Here is a 20,528-nt window from a genome sequence, read left to right on the forward strand (position 1 = left end):
CAAGTGCTGAGGCAGAAGCTGCAGGAAGTTATCTGGGAGATCTGCCTAAGAGAATTAATGAAGGTGGCTACGCTACAGAACAGAATTTCAACGTAGACAAAACAGACTACATATTGGAAGAAGATGCCATCTAGGACTTTCATAGCTAGAGAGGAGAAGTCAACGCCTGGCTTTAAACTTTCAAAGGACAGGCTGACTCTCTTGCTAGTAGTTAATGCAGCTTTAAGTTGAAGCCAAGTTTCATTCACTACTCCGAAATCCTAGGGCCCTTGAGAATTATGCTAAATTGACTCTCCCTGTGCTCTATAAATGCAACGGCAAAGTGTGAATGACAGCATATCTGTTTATAACACGGTTTAAGCCCATTATTGAGACCTACTGCCCAGAAAAAAAAGATTCCTTTCAAAATATTACTGCTCATCGATAGTGTACCTGGTCACCCACGAATTCTGATGGAGATGTACAATGAGATAAATGTTTTGGGTTTTTTTAATGAAAGGACTTGAGAGTCTCTTTTTATTTTATTTTTTGGGGGAGTGTGTCTAAGTAGGTTTATTTATTTATTTACTTTTAATGGAGGTACTGGGGATTGAACCCAGGACCTCGTGCATACTAAGCATGTGCTCTACCATTTGAGTTATATATACCCTCCCCAAGATTAACGTTTTCATGTCTGCTAACACAACGTCCATTCTGCAGCCCATGGATCAAAGAATAATTTCAACTTTCAAGTCTTATTATTTAAGAAACACATTTCATGAGCCTTTGGCTTCCATAGACAGTGATTTCTCTGATGGATCTGGGCAAAGTCAATTGAAAACCTTCTGGAGAGAATTCACTGTTCCCGATGCCATTAAGTACATTCATGATTCATGGGAAGAGGTGAAAATGTCAGCGTCAGCAGGAATTTGGAAGAAGCTGATTCCAGCCCTCACGGATGACTCTCAAGGGTTCAAGACTTCAGTGGAGAAAGTAACTGCAGATGTGGCAGAAAGAGTAAGAGAACTAGAATTAGAAGTGGAGCCTGAAGATGGGACTGCTCAGCTGCAGCATCACGGTCAAGTTTAAACGGATGAGGAGCTGCTTCTTACGGGTGAGCAAAGAAAGTGGTTTCTTGAGATGGAATCGACTCCTGCTGTGAAGATTGCTGAAGTGACAACAAAGGATTTAGAATATGACATAAACTTAGTTGATGAAGCTGCAGCAGGGTTTGAGAGGATTGGCTTCGGTTTTAAAAGAAGTTCTATTGTGGGTAAAGTATTATCAAACAACATTTCATGCTACAGAGAAATTGTTCACGAGAGGAAGAATCCACCGAGGTGGCAAAATTCACCGTTGTCTTATCTTAAGAAATTGGCCAATGTTCAGCAACCACCACCCTGATCAGTCAGCAGCCATCAGCACTGAGGCAAGAGTCTCCACCAGCAAAAAGATGACAGCTGGTTGAAGGCTCAGATGATGGTTAGCATTTTTCAGCAATAAAGTATTTTTAAATTAAGGTATGTACACTTTTCAAACATAACGCTATTGCACACTTGATAGACTAATAGACTACAGTGAAGTGTAGACATAACTTTTCCATGCACTGGGAAACCAAAAAATTCATGTGACTTTCTTTACTGCAATATTTGCTTTACTGTAGTGGTCTGGAACCAAACCCACAGTATCTCCGAGGTGTGCCTGTACTGATTTTATTGTATGCATATTAAACTTGTACACAATCACCTTGCTAAATTCACCAGCTAATACTAACCATTTACATTCAGTCTTTCAGATTTTCTAGTTACATAGTCATGTTTTCATGGATAATGACAGTCTAAGCTATTCTTTTCCAATCATACCATACGTTTATTTTTCTTGCCTGATTGCACTGGCTAGGCCTCCAGTGTAATGCTGGATAGAAGTGGTGATAAAGATACATAGAACTTGTCTTCTTCCTGATTTTATGGGAAAAGTTGTCAGTACTTAACTATTGAGTATGTTTCTTCTCCTGTGTTCTTTAGAAAGATATTCCTGCTTCTCCAAGGAGGGGAAAGCATGAGATGTGAATGCCTTGGTCTGAAGGAGTGGAGGGGCAGCATGGCATAGCTGTGCCCGGGGGACCAGCTCCCTACTACCTGGCCACACCACCTCAGCTGAGCCCCTGTTCTCTACCTGTGAATGTGGAACAATCTTACCTCCTCTGCTTTCCTTACAGCCTTGTCCTAAGGACCAAAAAGGATGGTTTTTGTGAAAGCACTTATAAACTTCAAAGGACACCATAAGGTAAAACAGTGGCCTCAGTGTTCACTGTTTGCAAGAGCGAGGATGGCCTGAGGAGACCCTAAGTTGAAGGTGTGTATGGGGGGCACTGAGGTATATGTGGTGGGGGTTAAAGGGTGTGTGACATGTTTGTGGTGTTTGTGTGTGTGTGTGTGTGTGGTGGGGGAGGTCGGGGCTGTGGTGCAGAGAGGACAAGGGGAGAAGACAAGCAGAGGGAAGGTGGAGTCACCTGGGTCCTTCCCCACCGCCCTGAGCCAGGCCTGGAGCTGGAACCTTAGAGCAGGGGTTTTCAAGCCCAAGGAGGATCAGAATCCCCAGGGGTGCTGCTTGGGAAGCACGCAGAGTTCTGGTTCAGGAGGTGGTATGGACCAAACATGTCCCCTCAAGATTCACGTACTGAAGTCCTAACCCTCAGTGTGACAGTGTTTGGAGGTGGGCCGCTGGGAGGTGATGAGAGCTCAGTGAGAGTGCACGAGGGTGCGGCCCTCACGATGGGATGAATGGCCCCAGGGCTACAGCCTGCTGGGGGTCTGTGCTGACCTCAGCAGGACAGACCTCCTCAGAGCCTTGAGCAGGGTCGGCAACAGGGATCAGATCAGGCTCTGGCCTGGCTGCTTCCCTCCAGAGGCCCCCCATCCTGGCCAGGGGATGCCTGAACCTCAACTCCCGAGCTAGATGTCCCCTAAAGGCTTTGGGCAGAGGATGGGGCTGCCTCCTTCTTTCTCACCAGGACTCAGCCCACGTTACTAAGAGCATCATCTCACGGGCAGGCTTTTCTGCTCCCACACCATGGAACACATTTTAGATGAAACCGGAGAAAAATCTGATTGCTTCCCCAACACAGTAACAATGCCACCCTGGGCTCAGGCGGGCTCTCCTGCAGCCCTGCCCAGCCTCCTTATCATGGGTGAAGCCAGACTCTCAATTAAACAGAAAGCTGGCGGACTCAGATCCTAAGCAATTAGGAGTGCCAGGCCTCTCTAATTAACCAGCCAGCCCCTCTCCCTTCCCACCACAGCCTTCTGATAATGAGAGCAAGCTGCCTGGCCACACGGGCCCAATTAGAGTGGACGCTGCTCTGAGGACCCGCATCACAGGTTCCACCCGCACGCTCATTAGCTTGTGGCTGCTAAACACTGCCAGGGCTCTTGCTGGAGTTGGCTCCATGCGGCCGGGAGCACCTGCAGCCCTGCTCCCCCTTGCCCCGCCAGGCCTGCATCTGGACACTTCCATGTCAGAGACCTCCCAGCATCCCGTCTCTGCAGCCTGCCTGTGCCCACCACCTCCCGGGACCCAGGGCTGCGGGCAATCGCAAAAGGTGGGGAGGTCGAGAGTCAAGATAGAAATAAATAGGGAGGCACCCCAGAAATTAGTGAGCCCAGAGTGGAGGGCTCCTGACACCCCCAGTTAAACGGCCAGTGCCTTGTTAGAGCTCTCTCCGCCCCCAAGGGCTCTTTCCTTCCTGAGCCCCTCAGTCACCCCCTCGATCCCTTCCCCTTGGCTTAGAATACACTGAAGAGATGGAGTCTCTTGGTGTATGGCCCCTGTCCCTATATTGCCTTGTCCCCAACCCCATCATCTCCCAGTGGCAACCATCACCACCTAACTCATCTCCTGCTTTCACTCTATGTCGCCTTGCAATGCACTTGCCAGAGAGCAGCCAGGCTCACCTCTTAAAAACACAAATCAGATCACGTCACATCCCTGCTTAAAATGCTCCACTGGCAACTTGTTAAACTTAGAATCAAATCTCAACTCCTGACCTTGATTTACAAAGCTCTGTGTGATTGGCTGTGCCCACCTCTCGCTCCCTCTGCCCCAGATACCTTCATTAGTTCCTTGAACGTGCCCAGCTGGTTTCTGCTTCGGGGCCTTTGTGCTTGCTGGTCCCTCTGCCTGAAGCACTCTTCCATCTGGGTCGCCCTGGGGCTGGCTCCTGCTTGTGTTCTGGTCTGAGCTCAGAGAGGCCCTCCCAGTCACCCTCTGTCACATCACTCTGTTTTAATTCACTACAGAGCCCTTGTTATGCTTGATGTTATTTTATGTTTGTCTGTTAGTTTGTTGTGTCTTCTCCCACCCCTGGAAACAGTCTCCATGAGAACAAGGACTTTATCTTGTTCACGGCATTGTCAGCACCTAGGACAGGGCCTGCACACAGTAGGCTCTCTCCTATTTGTGCAGTGAGTAAATGAATGAACGGATGGATGACACAATCTTCTCAAGGATGAATGAAGAAAAACCCCAAATGCCCATCATTCAGTTACGGCCCCAACTGGCTCCCTCTCCCTCCACTTTCAACTGGAACAAGTCCCCTCAGAAGCTCAAGGGCTCCTCATCTCACCACCCAAGCCAGGGCCAAATCCTCAGCCTTCTGCAAAATAAGAACAATTTCAAATGGGACTGTTCTCCAGACCAGCCTCGTGCTCCAGGGTACGACGGGGTCGGGGTGGTAAGGGTGTCTGGAAGAGCATTCCCCGGCCCCTACAAGAGCTGAGGTCCTCCCCTGGGACTGCCACTGTTGCCTAGGAAATGGCTCTGCAAGGAGCCGCCGGCATTAACCCCTCAGAAACCAGGGGCAGCAGCCTTCCTCTGCCGCAGAGGCCCTGGACCCTTCCAGGGGAGGGAGACCAGGCTCTGACCGCCCTTCCCAGTCCCACAAACCTGGACATCTACAGCAGTGGTGGGGTTGAGGGGCAAAAGGAGGAAATAGGCTGTTGGGCCTCATTCTCCCCGGCAGAAGTCACATAACCCCACCTGCCCGGGTGCTGGGAGCAAGACATCCCCGAGTCCCTGGGCCCACTCCTGCATCGGTGTCTTGTCCAGGCCTATGGAGGCTGTCAGGAGGAGCTGGCACATGAGTGCCTACCCCCTCCCTGACACACAGGCTCCTGCCACACTTCCACTGTTCTTGGGACCCTTCACCACTTAATTCACATTCCTCAGCCCAGTTCCCCACATGTGACAGAACAGGGGTAAAATGACCTTAGCTGAAATCCTGGCTTTCCCACCTATTCGTCCAGTATCTTAACTTCTTTGCACCTTGGTTCTCTCATCCAGCTTTTGAATGTCACTGAAAATGCCCTTATCAAGGCTACCAACGGCCTCTGTGTTGCCAAGTTCATGTTTACTTCCTTGACTTCCCCATATTTTACAGTCCTCTCAACTCTCAACACCCCACTGCACCCCTAGTCTTCCATCTCCTGTTACTTCTCCCCAGAATTTACTTCTTCCTGAAACCTTCTTATCTATTGAATCATTACTTGCTTTTTGGTTCCCTCACCCAGCGTAATCTCAAGAGAGAAGATTCTTTCTCTGTCTTGTGCACCAAAGTAACTCCAGGCTTAAAACAATAACTGGCACATGGAAGTTACTTGAGGATGGATTCCAGTAAAACTAGAGTGAGGAAGAAAAAAGAAGAAAAGAAAAAGAACAGTGTCTCTAACCTGGGAGGGCAGTAAAGGGAAGTCCCATGACGGCAGCTATGCAGCAACTACTGTAGGCTGGAACGGGGATGAGTCTAGAAGAATTTTTGGCAGAGAGAGAGAAAAGAAGTAGGCCTCATGCAATAAATGCTATTAATATCTTGCTAGATGCTAAATAATCTTGAGAATTGGAAGGCATATTATTCTTTGGTCAATAAGAAAGGCAACTAGAAACTCCAGGAAAAACAAAAAGTTATTTCAAGAAGTCTTGGACTCAATATGAAACAATTTAACATGTGGCATGAGTTAGAACAATAAGTGGAGTCTAAGAAAAGAACAAAATCCATTTGAACTTGCTGCAAAGATCATATTCATTTGGGTGACCAAGGATCAAGAGAGCAGACTGATAGAATAGGAAATATAATCCCAGCAGACTGGCCCTGAGGAGAATTGTCTGTATTTAATAACAGCTAATAACATCCACTGAATACTTACATGCCAGACAAGGTTTTAAGAGCTTTTCATATATTTAATCCTCACAACTCTCTAATGTACATATTATCATTATCTTATTTTATAGATGAGGAAGGTGAGGCTTGACATAGTAAACAAATTTTCTGAGGTCATGCAGCTAGTGGAAGAGCTGAACTCACACCCAGACCATTTGACCTTCAGGCCCCAATCTTTGCCGAGAAGCACAGGACACACATGCGCAAATGTGTGCACAAACACACACACACACACACTCCTGGGAGCCAGGATGCAAAGCCACAGAGCAGCAGGGCTGGTCCAGGCTGGGGAGCCAGAGCAGGCAGGGCCTTACCTTCCTGCAGTCTTTGCAGAACACGGACGAGCTGGCCAGGAAGCCCAGTGCCTCCCCGCAGAGCAGACACTGTGAGAGGCCATTGCCCATCACGTTGCGCCTCATGGTCTCCAGCCGCTCCACCAGCCGCCTGCAGCACAGGACAGAGTCAGGTGGAGTGAGCTTCCTGTCTCCAACTCAACCACTGCCCAGGCACAGCTGCTGTGGGGCGCCCACAGTGTACCATGGCCTGTGGGCTGCTTCCCACGCTGGGGTACTGTTCCCTGCCCCACCCTGGCCTCTGGCTAACTCCTAATCACTCATTTACTCACCAAACCATTAACTGCACCTTTGAGGTACAGACACTGGGAATATTGTAGCAAACAAGCCAGAGATGGACATGGTCAGGAACTTATGTTCAATAAAAGGAGAAAGTCCATAAACAAACAAACTGACTTCAGCTAGGGAGGGGTGTTATGAAATAAGTGGGGGCGGGAGAAAGACTGAGGAGGTCGGGGTATGTTTGATGCTGATCAGCGAAGGCCTCTCGGTGAACATGCGAGCTGAGATGCAAAGGATAAAAAGGTCTAAACCATGTGAAGAGCTGGCAGAGCAGCCCGGCTCTGCACAGGAGAACGGCCGACAGCCAGGGGGGTTCCTGCCTCGGGAGCGGCTGGAGCCTGGGATAAAGGAGGCTTTAGGGGCGGGGAGGGACCAGATTACATGGGTTTTCTAAATCGCCAAATGGAGTTTGGATTATTTTCTAAGATCACTGTGAACTCCCCGAAGAGTTTTAAGTAAAGGAGTGACGTGATGTAAGTGACACTTCTTAAAGCTCACTCCAGCTGCTGTGGGAAGCTGGGCTTCCAGAGGGAATCAGGTGAGGAAGCCGGCAGGAGGTGGTGGGAGGTCCAGGGAAGCCGACAGAAACTGGGACGGGCTGTATTTCAGAGGCAGCACCGATGGATTTGGGGTGAGGGGAGGTCTGAGAAAGATCTGAGATGGAGTAGAGGTTTTTGGTTTAAGCAACTGGGCAGATGCAGAAGTTGGAGGGAGAAAGAGAAAGAGATGCTCTTTGAACCTCTGATGCTGGAGTCCAGAGGTTCCCTGAACCCCACTGAGCCTGGGATCGGTGCCTTTCCTCGGGAACCCCGGCCCCTTGGCCCACTGTGACCTGTTTCAGGACAACCTGTAATACAACACTGCCACGCACACGACACGGTGGCCACTTCTGTTTCACTGACCACTGTGTCTCCAGTGCCCAGTGGATTCTCAGTGAAAATTCCTGAATGAATGGAGGGTAGTGTGTGGGGACTGTTTCTCCTCTAACTGTCACAACCCCCCAGTGAGGAGCACGCTGTTTCCCCCCATTTAATTTTTTTTATAGTAGGGTAGCTGTCTGTATGTATTTTTTAATTTAAATTTTTTAAATTGAACTATAGTTGGTTTACAGTGTTAATTTCTGGTGTATGGCGTAGTGACTCAGTTATACATACATATATATCCTTTTCAAATTCTTTTTCAATATAGGCTAATACGAGGTATTGAATATAGTTCCCTGTGCTATGCAGTGGGACCTTGCTGCTTATCTATTTTACATATGGTAGTTAGTATCTGCAAATCCTAAACTCCCAATTTATCCCTCCACCTTGCCTCCCTCCATTTTAAAGATGAGAAGACTGAGGCTCCAAGATGTGACATCACTTGCCAAAGTCGCACAGCCCCTCAGAGGTGGGACCGGGGCCACACCCAGGGCTCCGTCTCATTGCAACCCCACACTCTCCTCTGGGGTGATCAGGCCCTGCTGGGGGCTGAGGGTGGGCAGATTGGGCACTGAGGCTGCCTTACCCACGTGCTCTTCAGCAGGCACTCCTGAATTCCACAGGGGTCGCCGTCCCTCACCCAGGGAACTGCAGGGCCCTGGGAGCAAACCCAGCTTCAGCCCTGGCCTGATCATCTTGTTCTCAGGGACACCCCACCCTGTGAGTACTACCCTGTGTCTCCCAACTCATGGAAACACACAGGACGTGCCTCCTCCTTCTGAGATGATTAATGTGAGGCAGTACCTCCTGGGTCATTCCTGCCCCAGCCAAGCCCAGCACTCGCAGCCAGGGCCAGGCAATGTGGGCAGCACAGGGGGCTGCCTAGATGGATGAGGGGGCGCCAAAGCTTCCCACCGCTCGTGGGTTGGGGGGAGTCCACATGGACCACCCCCACCGGCTCCCAGCACACCCTCCTGGGAGAGCCCGAGGAGTAGAGTGCTGGCCCGTCAATCATCAGCACAGGCACACTGGAGATCCGTTGTACCTTACAGGACCCTCGGGCAGGTCTGAGAGAGGGCGGAGCCCCAGCCAGGGGCGGTGGGGAAAAAAGAGCCAAAGACCACTAGCCCGCCTGATATAAACCCTTTCTGTAATGACACAGCAGTCATATGTCCGCATTCGACAGGCACACGCAACCAGCTGGACAGCAGCGGGCTCTACAGTGGTTGCTTTTGCTTTCTAGAACTGGGCATTTCTACAATGTCTGGCTTTTTTAAATGGTCGTAAATGTAACAGAAAAAGATAAATAGAAAAAGAACAAGGAGCCCAGAACCAAATTAATTCCTGCCAGTGCCCGGCATGCATGTTTGCCTGCTCGTGTCTGTGTTTTTCAGATTGTCTGGGAAGTATGAATTGCTTTTGTAATTAAACAAACCCCCAAAAAAGACACAACAAAACTGAAGACTGTGTAGGAGTCAGCTCTAGCTGCCAGAGGCCAGGGGAAGAGCTTAGAACAAGCTGGAGAGCGGCTCCTGTTGGTCTTTGGTGGAACCACGGTTCAGCCCGCACATCAATCCCCCTCCAGGCTGAACCACACAGGGACCCTCTGGTGTGCAGAGCTGAACAGAGCCTAACATGCTTCGCCACACTCATGCATCCTCCCCACACATCAGCTGCTATCCCCATCTTGCAGGGGGGTATGCTGAGGCTTCGACAGGCTTGATCATGAATCAATGCCTCAGGGATATTCAGGCAGAGTTGACTGGCTCCCAGAGGTGAAAAGCCAGCACGAGGACTCAGGGCGCCAGATGCCCAGCTCCCCAGGCCTCACTCCTGCCCCAGCTCAGGAGCAGCCCATACCCGATTCTCTGCTGCTCCAGGACGTCCAGCCGTTCGGCCCTCTGGATGACCTGCAGGATGGCCTCCACCTCGGCCGGGCTGAGGCATTGGCTCTTCCTCTGCTTCTCCGTCTGGTAGGTGTGCACAGACCAGCCTGTCTGTAGCCTCAAGAGAGAACAACATAAGAGGCGTTGAGGCCATCCTGGTGCAAATCAGCACCCCCACTGCATCCACACAGCCCCCTTGAGGACAGTATGTGTTCCCAAGGCTACTGTAGCCAATAGTTCTTGCTTTGCTGACACTGTAGGAGTTCGGGGAGTAAAGAGCGTGTCCTTTCTCTGAAAGAGAGAAAGCCATACCGGGCTGGTGAAGGTGAAGGACACAGATCCTCACGTCCAGTGGACGGCCTGATCTTACGGCCCTGCCCCTTCCCAGCCAGCAGCTGCTGACAGCCCCACCAGGCTCCCCAGGGCATCCTCCTCCGAGCCTCCCTCTCTGTCTCCGTCTGATCTCCCACAAGCCCCAACAGTTTATGTGCTCTTCTCCCAGGCTTACTGCTCCTGGCCAGTCAGGCCCTGACACCCACTTACAGCCACAGCTGCCACCAAGCACCTTGCTCCCTGCAGCGCCCTCCACACAGCCTTGAGGGTCAGAAGTAAACAGGGCTGCAAATTCTTGGGATGAGACTTCAGAGGTGCCCAGCTCCCATCTGTATGTTCCCCAACTATGGTGCCCTTGTCTCTGGGCTCGCCCGGCCAGGGTTACCGATGATACTCCTACCTCCCTTGTGTTCCAGGAGGTGTGTAGTCCCCAGGACTTTGCTCAGGCTGTGCCCCTACCCGGAAGCCTGACCCTCTCCCTAACCCCCTTTCCACTGCCTCATTTCTACTCCTTTTCAGAACACCTTTTAGACATGAACTTCACAGGAGGCTTTTCCTTGATCCCCTCCAAGTCGGATTAAGAGTCCATTCTCAGAGCTCCCAAAGGGCCAGGCATAGCTCCACCACTAGGCTTAAACATTACTACAAGGCAAGGTGTCTCCCCCTTTAAAATGAGAGTCTCAAGGATCAGGCCCTGCCCTATCTGGCCCCTGCCCATCTCTCTGTCTTCTTTCCACATCACTCATCCCCTCACTCTCTGCATTCCAGCCACACTGGCCTCCTGCCCAGTCTTCTCCATGCCATGTTCCTTCTACCTCAGGGCCTTTGCACACACTGTTCCTGCTGCCTAGATGCTCTTCCCCCCATATTTCCATGTAAGAGTTACCCCTTCTCTAGGACTCAACATAAAGCATCACACCCTCAGGGAAGCCTCTCCAAATCCCCAGATTAAGTGAGCACCCCCATTCACCTAATTGCCTGTTTCCATGGTCAAATCAGCTGCACATGGGTAATTATGTGTATAATACTCATTCCTCCCCATCAGTGCCTTAAGACAAGGGACCATGTTGGTCCTGTTCACTGCTGTGCAACAGTTGGGCACAGAGTCGGGGTTTTGAAAATGTCTGAGAGTGGCTGGAGGACAGGAGGACAGACGTGAGCTGGAGCCAGGGAAAATAACTTCCCCAGGTCTCCCCTGGGATCCTTGGTGCCCAGCCTGGCTGCAGGGATCTGTAGCGCTCTCTTTTAAGGAGCCTAGCATTACAAGGAACCTGGCACTACAAGGCAGCACGCCCCAGGGAGGAGATAAAAGTGTTTGCTCTTCTAAAATGTGCTACAACAGCTTTTGGCTGCTGCTGAGCGTGAGACAATGTCAGGGAGAACTGAAGGCAAGGCTAGAAGGACACCAGGGGTCACACGGGGCCCTCCTACAAGAGTGCAGCTCTCCCCAGCTCGTCCAATCCAGCCATGGAGGACACATCATCTCGCCTGGTGTCAGAAGAGAGAGGGAGAGGGATGGTTTCATCCCAAGCTCTCCCCGCAGGGGCTACATAGGGCTGGAAGAACTGAGTCATCTGGTAAGACGAATTAACTACAGGGCAAAGACTCCTGCAAATCACGCAGGTCTCCACTCTTCTTGGGCATCTCAGATGAATTTTCCTATCTTCCTTTGATGTTTCAGCTCTGTCCCCTGCAGGCTCACAACATCTAATTGCAAATTTCTTGAACTTGGTCCCACTGGGAAATGCTTGGCACGGTGTGACAGATAAAGAGGTGCTCTTGGGCTGATCCCATACCAGGGACCCCCAACTCCTTGGAGGGATAGGAAGAGGCAGCCCTGAGAGGCCAGTAGGTGGAGACGGCCTGACCGAACCAGTGCTGAGGGCTCATGGGGCTCAGAGATAACAGGAAAACTGGAGGCAAACCAGAACTGGAGAGGCCCTGACACAAGCATGGCAGAAACCTGCAACGCTTCAAGGTGGGCTGTGCACCCAGCCCAGGGGGCAACTCTTTGTAAACTAGACAAGCCATTCCTGTCTGCCAGTGCAGGCGCTTGACCATAAAGTGGGCATCCGGAGATCAAAGGCTCCCCACCACCAGGGACATGGGGACTGAAGGCTCGGTGCCAGGGGATGGGTCCTCTTAACAGAGAAGGCACAGGAAGCAACCTGGCTCCGCGGAGCCTGCTGTGATAGGAAGAACACAGGCCTAGGGGTCAGATGGACCTGGTGAGCCCCAGCCCCGCTGCTCACAAGGTAAGTGACTTGGGGGAGGACCTCAGCCTCACTGTCCTCATCTGAGAAATGGGGGTAAATTCCGTATGATGGTTAAATGAGTGAATGGCTGTTAAGTACCCAGCTCAGGGCCAGGAGTGTGGTGTGTATTAGACAGACCCTTGCCTCCAAACTGCTCTTTCTGGGGCCCTGAATCTTGTCAAAGAAAGGAGGGGAGTAGGGAGAGAGGGGAGGAAGGCCTGCCCGGGTCTCGGAGGTACTCACTTGGCTCGCAGGGCTAGCTGCCGATCGTTGGGGCAAACCCACTGATTACTCCCGCTGCCGAAGATGGTGTCGGCCATGGCTTGGAGCGCCCAGCCAGGGTGGGGAGTCACAGCTGCGGTGAGAAGAGGGAAGAAGAAAGAGCAGGTCACTGGCTGGGGTGCAGATGGCAGGCATGGTCCCACAGGCACCAACGTCGGTACTTTCACCCTGTCCTCATACGTTGCCCGCCCCGCCCCCACCCCACTCCCGACGATGTCTGCAATCTCACCATCAGAATCACTCCTCTAGCAAAAGGCTATCCCTCAAAGCTCCTTTTTCAAAAGACTCATGATTCTGGGAAGGGTAGCTGAGGACCGTGCACCTAAGTGACAAGATTGGGCTTGACGGGCAGGACATCAAAGGGACAGAATCAGAAAGGAGAGAAGAGTCATTTCCAAGTCAGTGGGCAAGCCCCAAGCGCGTGTGATCCCTGTTCCGTCTGAGGACAACCCCTGCTGTACCGCTCCGTCCCCTGGGACCACAATGAAAATGACCCCCTCCCTTGGGAATCCTGCAAGGAGGCAACCCTGTTCCAGAACTTCCTGGTGGTTTAACTTGTGTGGTCTAGCTCAGCTAGCTTTCTCCTTGCCGCCAGGGATATGTGCTAGGGGAGAGGAAGGAGGGGAAAGGAGAGATGGCTTTGAGAGACTCCCAATCCCAGAGCAAAGAGGGGTGGTATTGAGTTATCCACACTCCCCTGGTCTAATCCCATCCAGACCAGTGGTTTTCAAACACAGGACTCCTTTACACTCTTAAAAACCACCGAGGTTGGAAATGAGCCTGGCAGTTCCTCAAACGTTACACAGTTACCATTGAGACCCAGAAATGACTTCAAGGTATAAACCCAAGAAAACTGAAAACATATGGCCACAAACTTGTACATGAATAGTCACAGAAGCGTTATTCATAGTAGCCAAAAAGTGGGAAGAATTCAAATGTCCATCAGCGGATGAATGGATAAAATGTGGCATATATGTACAGTGGAGTATTATTCAGTTATAAGAGGAAATGAAGTACTGACAGAGACCACAACATGGAAGACCCTGGAAAATACGCCAAGTGAAAGAAGCCAGTCACTGAAGACCATACATTGTACCGTTCTGTTTATGTGAACTGTCCGGAACAGGCAACTACATAGAGGCAGAAAGCAGACTGGGGGGGAGGGTATAGCTCAAGTGGTAGAGCGCATGCTTAGCATGCATGAAGTCCTGGGTTCAATCCCCAGTACCTCCTCTAAACATAAATAAGTAAACCTAATTACCTCCCCCTCAAAATAAAAAACTGTTTTAAATTAAAAAAAAAAAAAGGAAGCAGGTTAGTGGTTGCCAGGGGCTGGGAGAGGAGGGGAGGGAGGAATCCGAGTGACTGTTAATGGGTTCGGGGATTCTCTTTCAGACGATGAAAATGTTCTGGAATTAGATGGTGGTGATGGTTGCACAACTTGGTGAATTCACTAAAACCACTGTGTTGTACCCTTTAAATGTCTGAATTTTATGGTATGTGAACTACATCTCATTAAACAGTTATAGAAAATTCTCAAGAACTTCAAATGATGTGGGCTCTATCCATTGATATTTACCATGGAAATTAAAACTGAGGGAAAATGTTAAAATTATTAATTCATCAAAAAATTAACTTCAGTTAAAAATAAAAAAAACCCACATGAGATGATTACATATTATGTTAAAAAAGCTATATTTTCCAAACAAAAACAATTAGAATAATGGCACTGTTTTACATTTTTAAGATCTACAATGTCTGGCTTAACAAAAAACAGCTGGATGTTTGCATCTGATATTTCATTCAATCTTCTGTGATATGCGGGGTTGTAAAAGTGGATGAAGGACACCCAGACTCTCACAGACAGGTACTGTAGTTGGAAGAGGGTGGAGTATTTTAATAGCCTTCCCAGATAATTGTGGATATTTTTCTTTCACAACGCACCCAAACTCAATAGATGATCATTTCTTGAAGATTAGTTCCAATGTGCCATCCTAAACCATGTCAATGAACTTTTCATCTGTATATTTGTGGGAGAACTTGACCAAGTGTTTATTTTTTTCATTATTATTACAATAGTTTTGACCTTGTGGACCCTCTGAAAGGCGCTGGGAACCCCCAGAGAGCCTGTGGTTTGAGAACTGTTGTTCCAAACCAATGTCACTCACTTCTGCAATGACCAGCAGGGAGCAGCGTGCAGACCACAGTTAACTGACTCACACAGGGACTGAGCCTACCACCTCCACCGCAATGGTCTCTGTATCCCACTCGGCTGATCCGGGCACACAGTCCCCACACTGAGCCACCTCAGGAGAGAGACTTGGGTACCTCGGGGCCCCAAAGAGCCAGCTGTGGAGACCCCATGGCCAGGCCCAGCCCTGGGAGGGCTCCTGGTGCCACTGTCACCAAAGGCTTCTGTACATTGAAAGTTATGACCTCCCAAATGAGGCTCACATTTAGTCCAGGGAGACACAGCAGGGTCCAAAATGACACAGTCATCAAACAGCTTTAAATCAGTCGGTGTTCCACTTCTAGCCTTCAGTGTGCTCCGTTTTGTTTTGCTGCTTTTTTAAAAAAAAAATTCTGGTATTTTGTGAATAGCAGTCACACTGCTCCATGGGTGTGAAAATGTTACTCTATTCCAAGGAAACATTCAAGACATACTAGTAGCTCTGTTTCCTTATCATCATTTTAAAAAATATTCTGGGAGCTTCAAGAAACAGAAGTGATGGGGTCTCTCTAACGGGGGCAGACTGTACCTGGGGCTTCCAGGCAGCCACCTGTCGTCCCTGGAAGACGTTGCCACTCCTGCCACAGCCTGCAGGGGGGCACCACGACTCAAGCCCCTGCTCCCAAGACTAGAAGACCCTGAGCCTTCCTGCCCATCCTGTGGCACCCGGTGTAGCGGGTATGGAGGTGGCCCCTCTGCTCGGCCAGGCACCCCCACAGAAGCAGGGGTGCACCAGCGGTGACCCCAGAGGGGAGAAGCAAGCCAGGGGACCTCAGGCTGGGAACAATTCCATCATCTGCAGAAGCTTCTGAATCAAAAAGGAGTGGAGCTGAGCAGGGGGAGGAGGCAGAAGAAAGAAGGCATCCTGTGCTCCCATGCTCGGACCTTCACCACCTTTATGGTGGGACAGGTGGGGACATCCAGGAGACAGCGACAAGCACAGGGGGAGATGCAGCAACTCCCCACGGCCCCAAACACATCACCCCCAAATGAATCTCTAGGGAATGAGCCCCTATTGTCCCCTTGGGGTCACGTTTGAGGGGGCCAGAGTTTGGGGACCACTGGCAAGAGAACCATAAACTAACATTTATCTGTCCTCTGACTCATATGAAGTCTATTCCTTTTCTTCCCTTTTCTTTGTTTTTTAACTTCAGTCCAAACAATTCTGCAAACCACCCACAGGCTACCATCCTGCTCTTTCTCAATCTAATCATTATTTTTGCTGTTCAGCAAAAGAGAGAAGAGCGAGGTTAAGAGACTGAGAAAAGGTGACACCCCTGCAGGTCTGCTCACCCTTAACCAGTATTACCTTCTCTGCATCAGGTCACCCTGCACTGTGAGCAGGAAGGGAAGGGTTTTGTGGCAGTGAGGATGACTCAACCAGGAGAGAAGAGACCGGGAAAGTCTGGCTTTTATGCAAACTTACTGGAAGACCAGAAACAAGTCAGTTATTTCCCCTTTGGTTCCCAGGGGAGCTGAGACAGACAGGCTAGAGGGATTGCCCCGGGCAATTCCAACAGATTCCCACCTGTCGAGAGGCAGGAGGGAGGCAGGGGTGGCAGGTGGGGGACCAGAGAAGGGTCCTGGGGCAGGAGGTTGGTCGCTGCTCCAACCTGTAGGGGGGATCTGAGCTCCCACCCCAGCCTAGTCCCTGGGGCAGGGAGGAGGAGGCATCCTGTGTCCCCCATCCCTCTTGCTCCGGGGGCTTTGGGGCCAAACGGTACAGAGAGGTCCAGGGAGATGAGAGATGCCACCTCCCAGAGCCTGAGGCTGTGGGCACTGGCTGGCAGGGTCTTCAACAACAGAAGTTTGTGTCGGAGCACATCCACAGTGGTGGCTCTGATTGAGAACCTAGGCCCAGTCCAGGGACCATGGGGCCGGCTCCAGGCCACGGCTGGCACCTCGGAAGGCACAGCTGTCCCTCGTCCATACGGGGCAATCTCAGGACAGGTGGCGAGAGAGGAGAGGCAGCTCGGGAAACACATTTTAGGAAACTGACAACACAGTCAGCGTAAGTTCCCCAAACCTCTTCAGTCTGAGCCACCTGACAGCCCCAGGACCAACCAGCCCACCCCTGTCCCCAGCTGCCTGCACGAACCTCCTGGGCTCTGCTCCCCCCGCAGTGGGGACATCAAGGAGGACGAAGGCAGGGAGGGCCCCTTCCCAAGACCCTGCTGCATCAGGACCAGGCCCTCGTAAGAGTCAGGTCCTTCAGACTCCCAAAGAGCGGTCCACGTGAGCAGAACATGGACCGCACCCCTGGATTAACACACGTCAGTCTGCCCAGGACAAAAGTCAAATCACGAGGGACCAAAACGGGAGCTTAGAGAGGGGAAGTAAAGAGTAGGGAGCGAACCCACACATTCATGAGGGGAAGGACAGAACTGGCCTGACGCCGCCAGGAGGGGAGCAGACAGAGGGCTGAGTGGGGGCCTGGCCTTGCTCTGTTACCCAGGGGAGAAGCAGTTCATGGGGCCAGGCTGGAGGTCCTTCCTCTGTGACAGCAGAGATGCTAGGGGTGTGTGTGTGTGTGTGTGTGTGTGTGTGTGTGTGTGTGTGCGCGTGTCCATGTTCTGCTGGGGAACAAAGACCTTCCTTCTATTGGCATCTCTCCCTCCATCCTCCCCGTCTAGACTGGGGGCTCCTGGGGGGCTGCCCTCCATCCCGGCACAGGGCCCGCTACAAAGTAGATGTTCAGTGAATAACCCGGCAGTGGAACTGATTTCATAGGAGAGAGCCCTTCCCAGACAAGCAGGAATTCAGACAAGCCTGCATGCTCAGAGCAGGGCTGGGCTCTGACTACCCTTGTTCGCTTGTTCACTCCCCCGGCAGTTAGTTCCTTAGGACTCCCCATGTGGCAGTCAGCGCCCAGGGGCTCCGTCTGACAGCGGAGCCCCCTCCCTGCAGAGGGGCTGGTGTGCCCACAGGGCCTCCAGGTGCCGCCTGCATCCCGCTGGGCGAGACAAGCTGAGCAGAGGCTGCACCCTCCCCTGCACTTCTAAACCCTGCAGCATGAGAGCTGGGGACCCTGCGGGGGACAGAACAGGAGGTCCTAGAGGGTGGAGGTTTGTGAGCCCCAGGCAACTTTCCGAGGCAGAACTATGAAAGCAAACACATTCTTACAGGGAGATCAGTTCTCTCCTTAATGTCAAAAGCTCATCACCCTGGGTGTTTGCTGCTGCAGGCAAATGCTGGAGTCACAGCCAGACTCCCCCAGGCAATAGTCAAAATGCAACCTCCTGTGGTCACTCCCAGGTGCTGTAGACTATGCACCCCAAATGCACTCACTGCCCACCCCCAGATGAAGACGCTTCCCACCTTCATGTAAGATCTCCCCATGTTTCCCTAGGTATTTGTGCAGAGATTTTAAATAAAATTGAGTTCTCACCACATACGCTGTTTGTTCTGTTGTCTTGATCACACTGTACTTTCTCACATTATTGAAAGTCCTCAAAAACATCATTCTTACTTATAACTTGGTATTCTGAATATCTTTTATCATTTTCCTGATGGGGGAGGCACAGAGATGGTTTCCAATTTTGTTCTATTATATTTGACACTAAAATGGATATCCTGGGAGATAAATCTTTACGCCCACCTCTGATTATTTCCTTAGGATAAATCCCCCAAAGGGAAAGGAAGTGCATTTTTTTTTGAAATGTACTTTTGAGATGACTCTCCCTACAGGTAACGTTCACAGCCGCTCAAAGGTGTCACCTGCAGGCCGCGTGCCCGCTTTCTCCAAAGCGCATCCTAGAATCATTCGCTACAAAAAGTTCTGTTGTGTCCTGTTGGCCTCATGTGGATTTTGTATTTTCAAACTCAGAACTCAGAGATGGAAGAATCTATCTGTCAATCTCCAATAAGTTGCTTTTAATAATGTGTACAGTCCTAATCACTAAAAAAAAAAAAAAAAAAAGACCTTTTCTCTGCAAACATTCAAGTCTACTTAAAAGAAGGCTTCGCCCTCTTAATGGACTTCGTGCACTTTGACCCTGGTACAGGGGCAGTGGACTTAATGCCTAAGGTACCTGGTGGTCAGGTAACCCCATGCCAGCCGAAAGTTCTTGCCACAAAGGGGCAGGGTCTCCACTTCCACACAGGCCCGTGGCGAGGATGAAATGAAAACATACCTGTAAACTCCAGAGAGAGGCGCACATCACTACTAACCCAGGAAAACGCTGCTGTGTGACCCAACCTTCCAAATCTTACAACCACTTTAAAAAAGTGTGGAAAACCCTTCCGGCCTGCAGCTATCTCTGGGATGTACCAGGTTCTGAAAAAGATACCAGAGGGCAAAACAAACTGCCCTTTGAGAAGGATTACACCCACTCCCTGGGGCCATGCCCTGCCTACACTGACTGCCAAGCGAGGACAGCGCCTTCTCACTCGCACCTTCTCCTGGCGGGGGGAGGTTCCCTCTCCCACCTTCAGACCCTGGCATTTTTACCTCCTTGGTTTTATTTCAGGGACACTTTCACTGATACAACTGAGCACGACTGACGCCCCAGGGTGGGATGTGAATGGATGAGCTTTTCTGGAGCCATAGGGTCCGACCTTGTGGGAGGAGCAGAGAGGATGCAGGGAGAATGGCGGGAAAAAGGCAGGTGGGATGGCAGGTGCTGAAGAGAGCCGCAGGGTCTAGGAGGGGCCACCATGTGGAAAGGCAAACACAAGGCACCAGCAAGTGCAGGATTCCACGTCAACAAAAGTGCATCTTTCCACCAGGTGCAGGGTTGGTGGAGGGGTCTTCCGGGAGCAGATGAACCATGATGAATGAAAGACAAGGCCCGGCCAAGAGCAGCAGCCTACCCACAGACTCAGGTGCAATGAAGAAGTGGTGTACACGCACCCTGATGTTCACAGCAGCACTATTTACAGTGACCAAGACGTGGAAACAACCTAAACGCCTGGCGACAGATGACTGGATAAAGAAGTTGTGGTATATTTATACAATGGAATACTATTCAGCCATAAAACGACAACATAACGCCATTTGCAGCAACATGGATGTCCCTGGAGAATGTCATTCTAAATGAAGTAAGCCAGAAGGAGAAAGAAAAATACCATATGAGATTGCTCTCATATGTGGCATCTAAAAAAAAAAAAGAACATAAATACAAAACAGAAACAGACTCATAGACATAGATACAAACTTGTGGTTGCCAAGGTGGAGGAGGGTGGGAAGGGATAGACTGGGAGTTCAAAATTTGTAGATACTGACAGGCATATGTAGAATAGATAAACAAGATTATACTGTGTAGCACAGGGAAATATATACAAGATCTTGTGGTAGCTCACAGTGAAAAAAATGTGACAATGAATATATGTACGTTCATGTATAACTGAAAAATTGTGCTCTACATTGGAATTTGACACAACATTGTAAAATGACTATAACTCAAAAAAAAAGTTTGAAAAAAAAGAAGTTGTGGTATATTTATACAATGGAATACTACTCAGCCATAAAATGAATAAAATAATGCCATTTGCAACAACATGGATGGATCTGGAGATGGTCATTCTAAGTGAAGTAAGCCAGTAAGAGAAAGAAAAATACCATCATATCACCCATATGTGGAATCTAAAAAAAGAAAAAAGAAAATACTAATGAACTCATCTACAAAACAGAAACAGACTCATAGACATAGTAAACAAACTTACGGTTACCAGAGGGAAAAGGGGTGGGAAGGGATAAATTGGGAATTTGAGATTTGCAAATATTAACTACTATATATAAAATAGATAAACAAGTTTCCTCTGTATAGCACAGGGAAATATGTTCAATATCTTC

General features: G+C 50.1%; 1 protein-coding gene and 1 long non-coding RNA gene across 6 annotated transcripts in view; both read right to left on the reverse strand.

The window, feature by feature from the left end:
- The window catches only part of RPH3AL (rabphilin 3A like (without C2 domains)), a 142,217-nt gene that overhangs the window by 61,165 nt on the left and 60,524 nt on the right, over positions 1-20,528 (reverse strand). For 4 of the 5 annotated variants that reach the window (XM_032457505.1, XM_032457501.1, XM_032457502.1 and 1 more), the window contains exons 2-4: positions 12,466-12,577; positions 9,609-9,752; positions 6,508-6,637 (exon numbers count right to left, since the gene is read on the reverse strand). In XM_032457505.1, the coding sequence (XP_032313396.1) occupies positions 6,508-6,637; positions 9,609-9,752; positions 12,466-12,542 (351 nt within the window). In that variant the 5' untranslated portion in view covers positions 12,543-12,577. Of the gene's footprint in view, positions 1-6,507; positions 6,638-9,608; positions 9,753-12,465; positions 12,578-18,765; positions 18,789-20,528 lie in introns of those variants that run through there. The other variant, XM_032457504.1, reaches the window with a different exon arrangement.
- LOC116656789 lies at positions 531-6,482 on the reverse strand. Its single transcript, XR_004311753.1, has 2 exons — positions 5,706-6,482; positions 531-976 (listed from the first exon to the last, which is right to left on the reverse strand). It is a non-coding gene; the product is annotated as an uncharacterized LOC116656789 (long non-coding RNA).

Source organism: Camelus ferus, chromosome 16, assembly GCF_009834535.1.
Source record: "Camelus ferus isolate YT-003-E chromosome 16, BCGSAC_Cfer_1.0, whole genome shotgun sequence".
Taxonomy (NCBI): Eukaryota; Metazoa; Chordata; class Mammalia; order Artiodactyla; family Camelidae; genus Camelus; species Camelus ferus.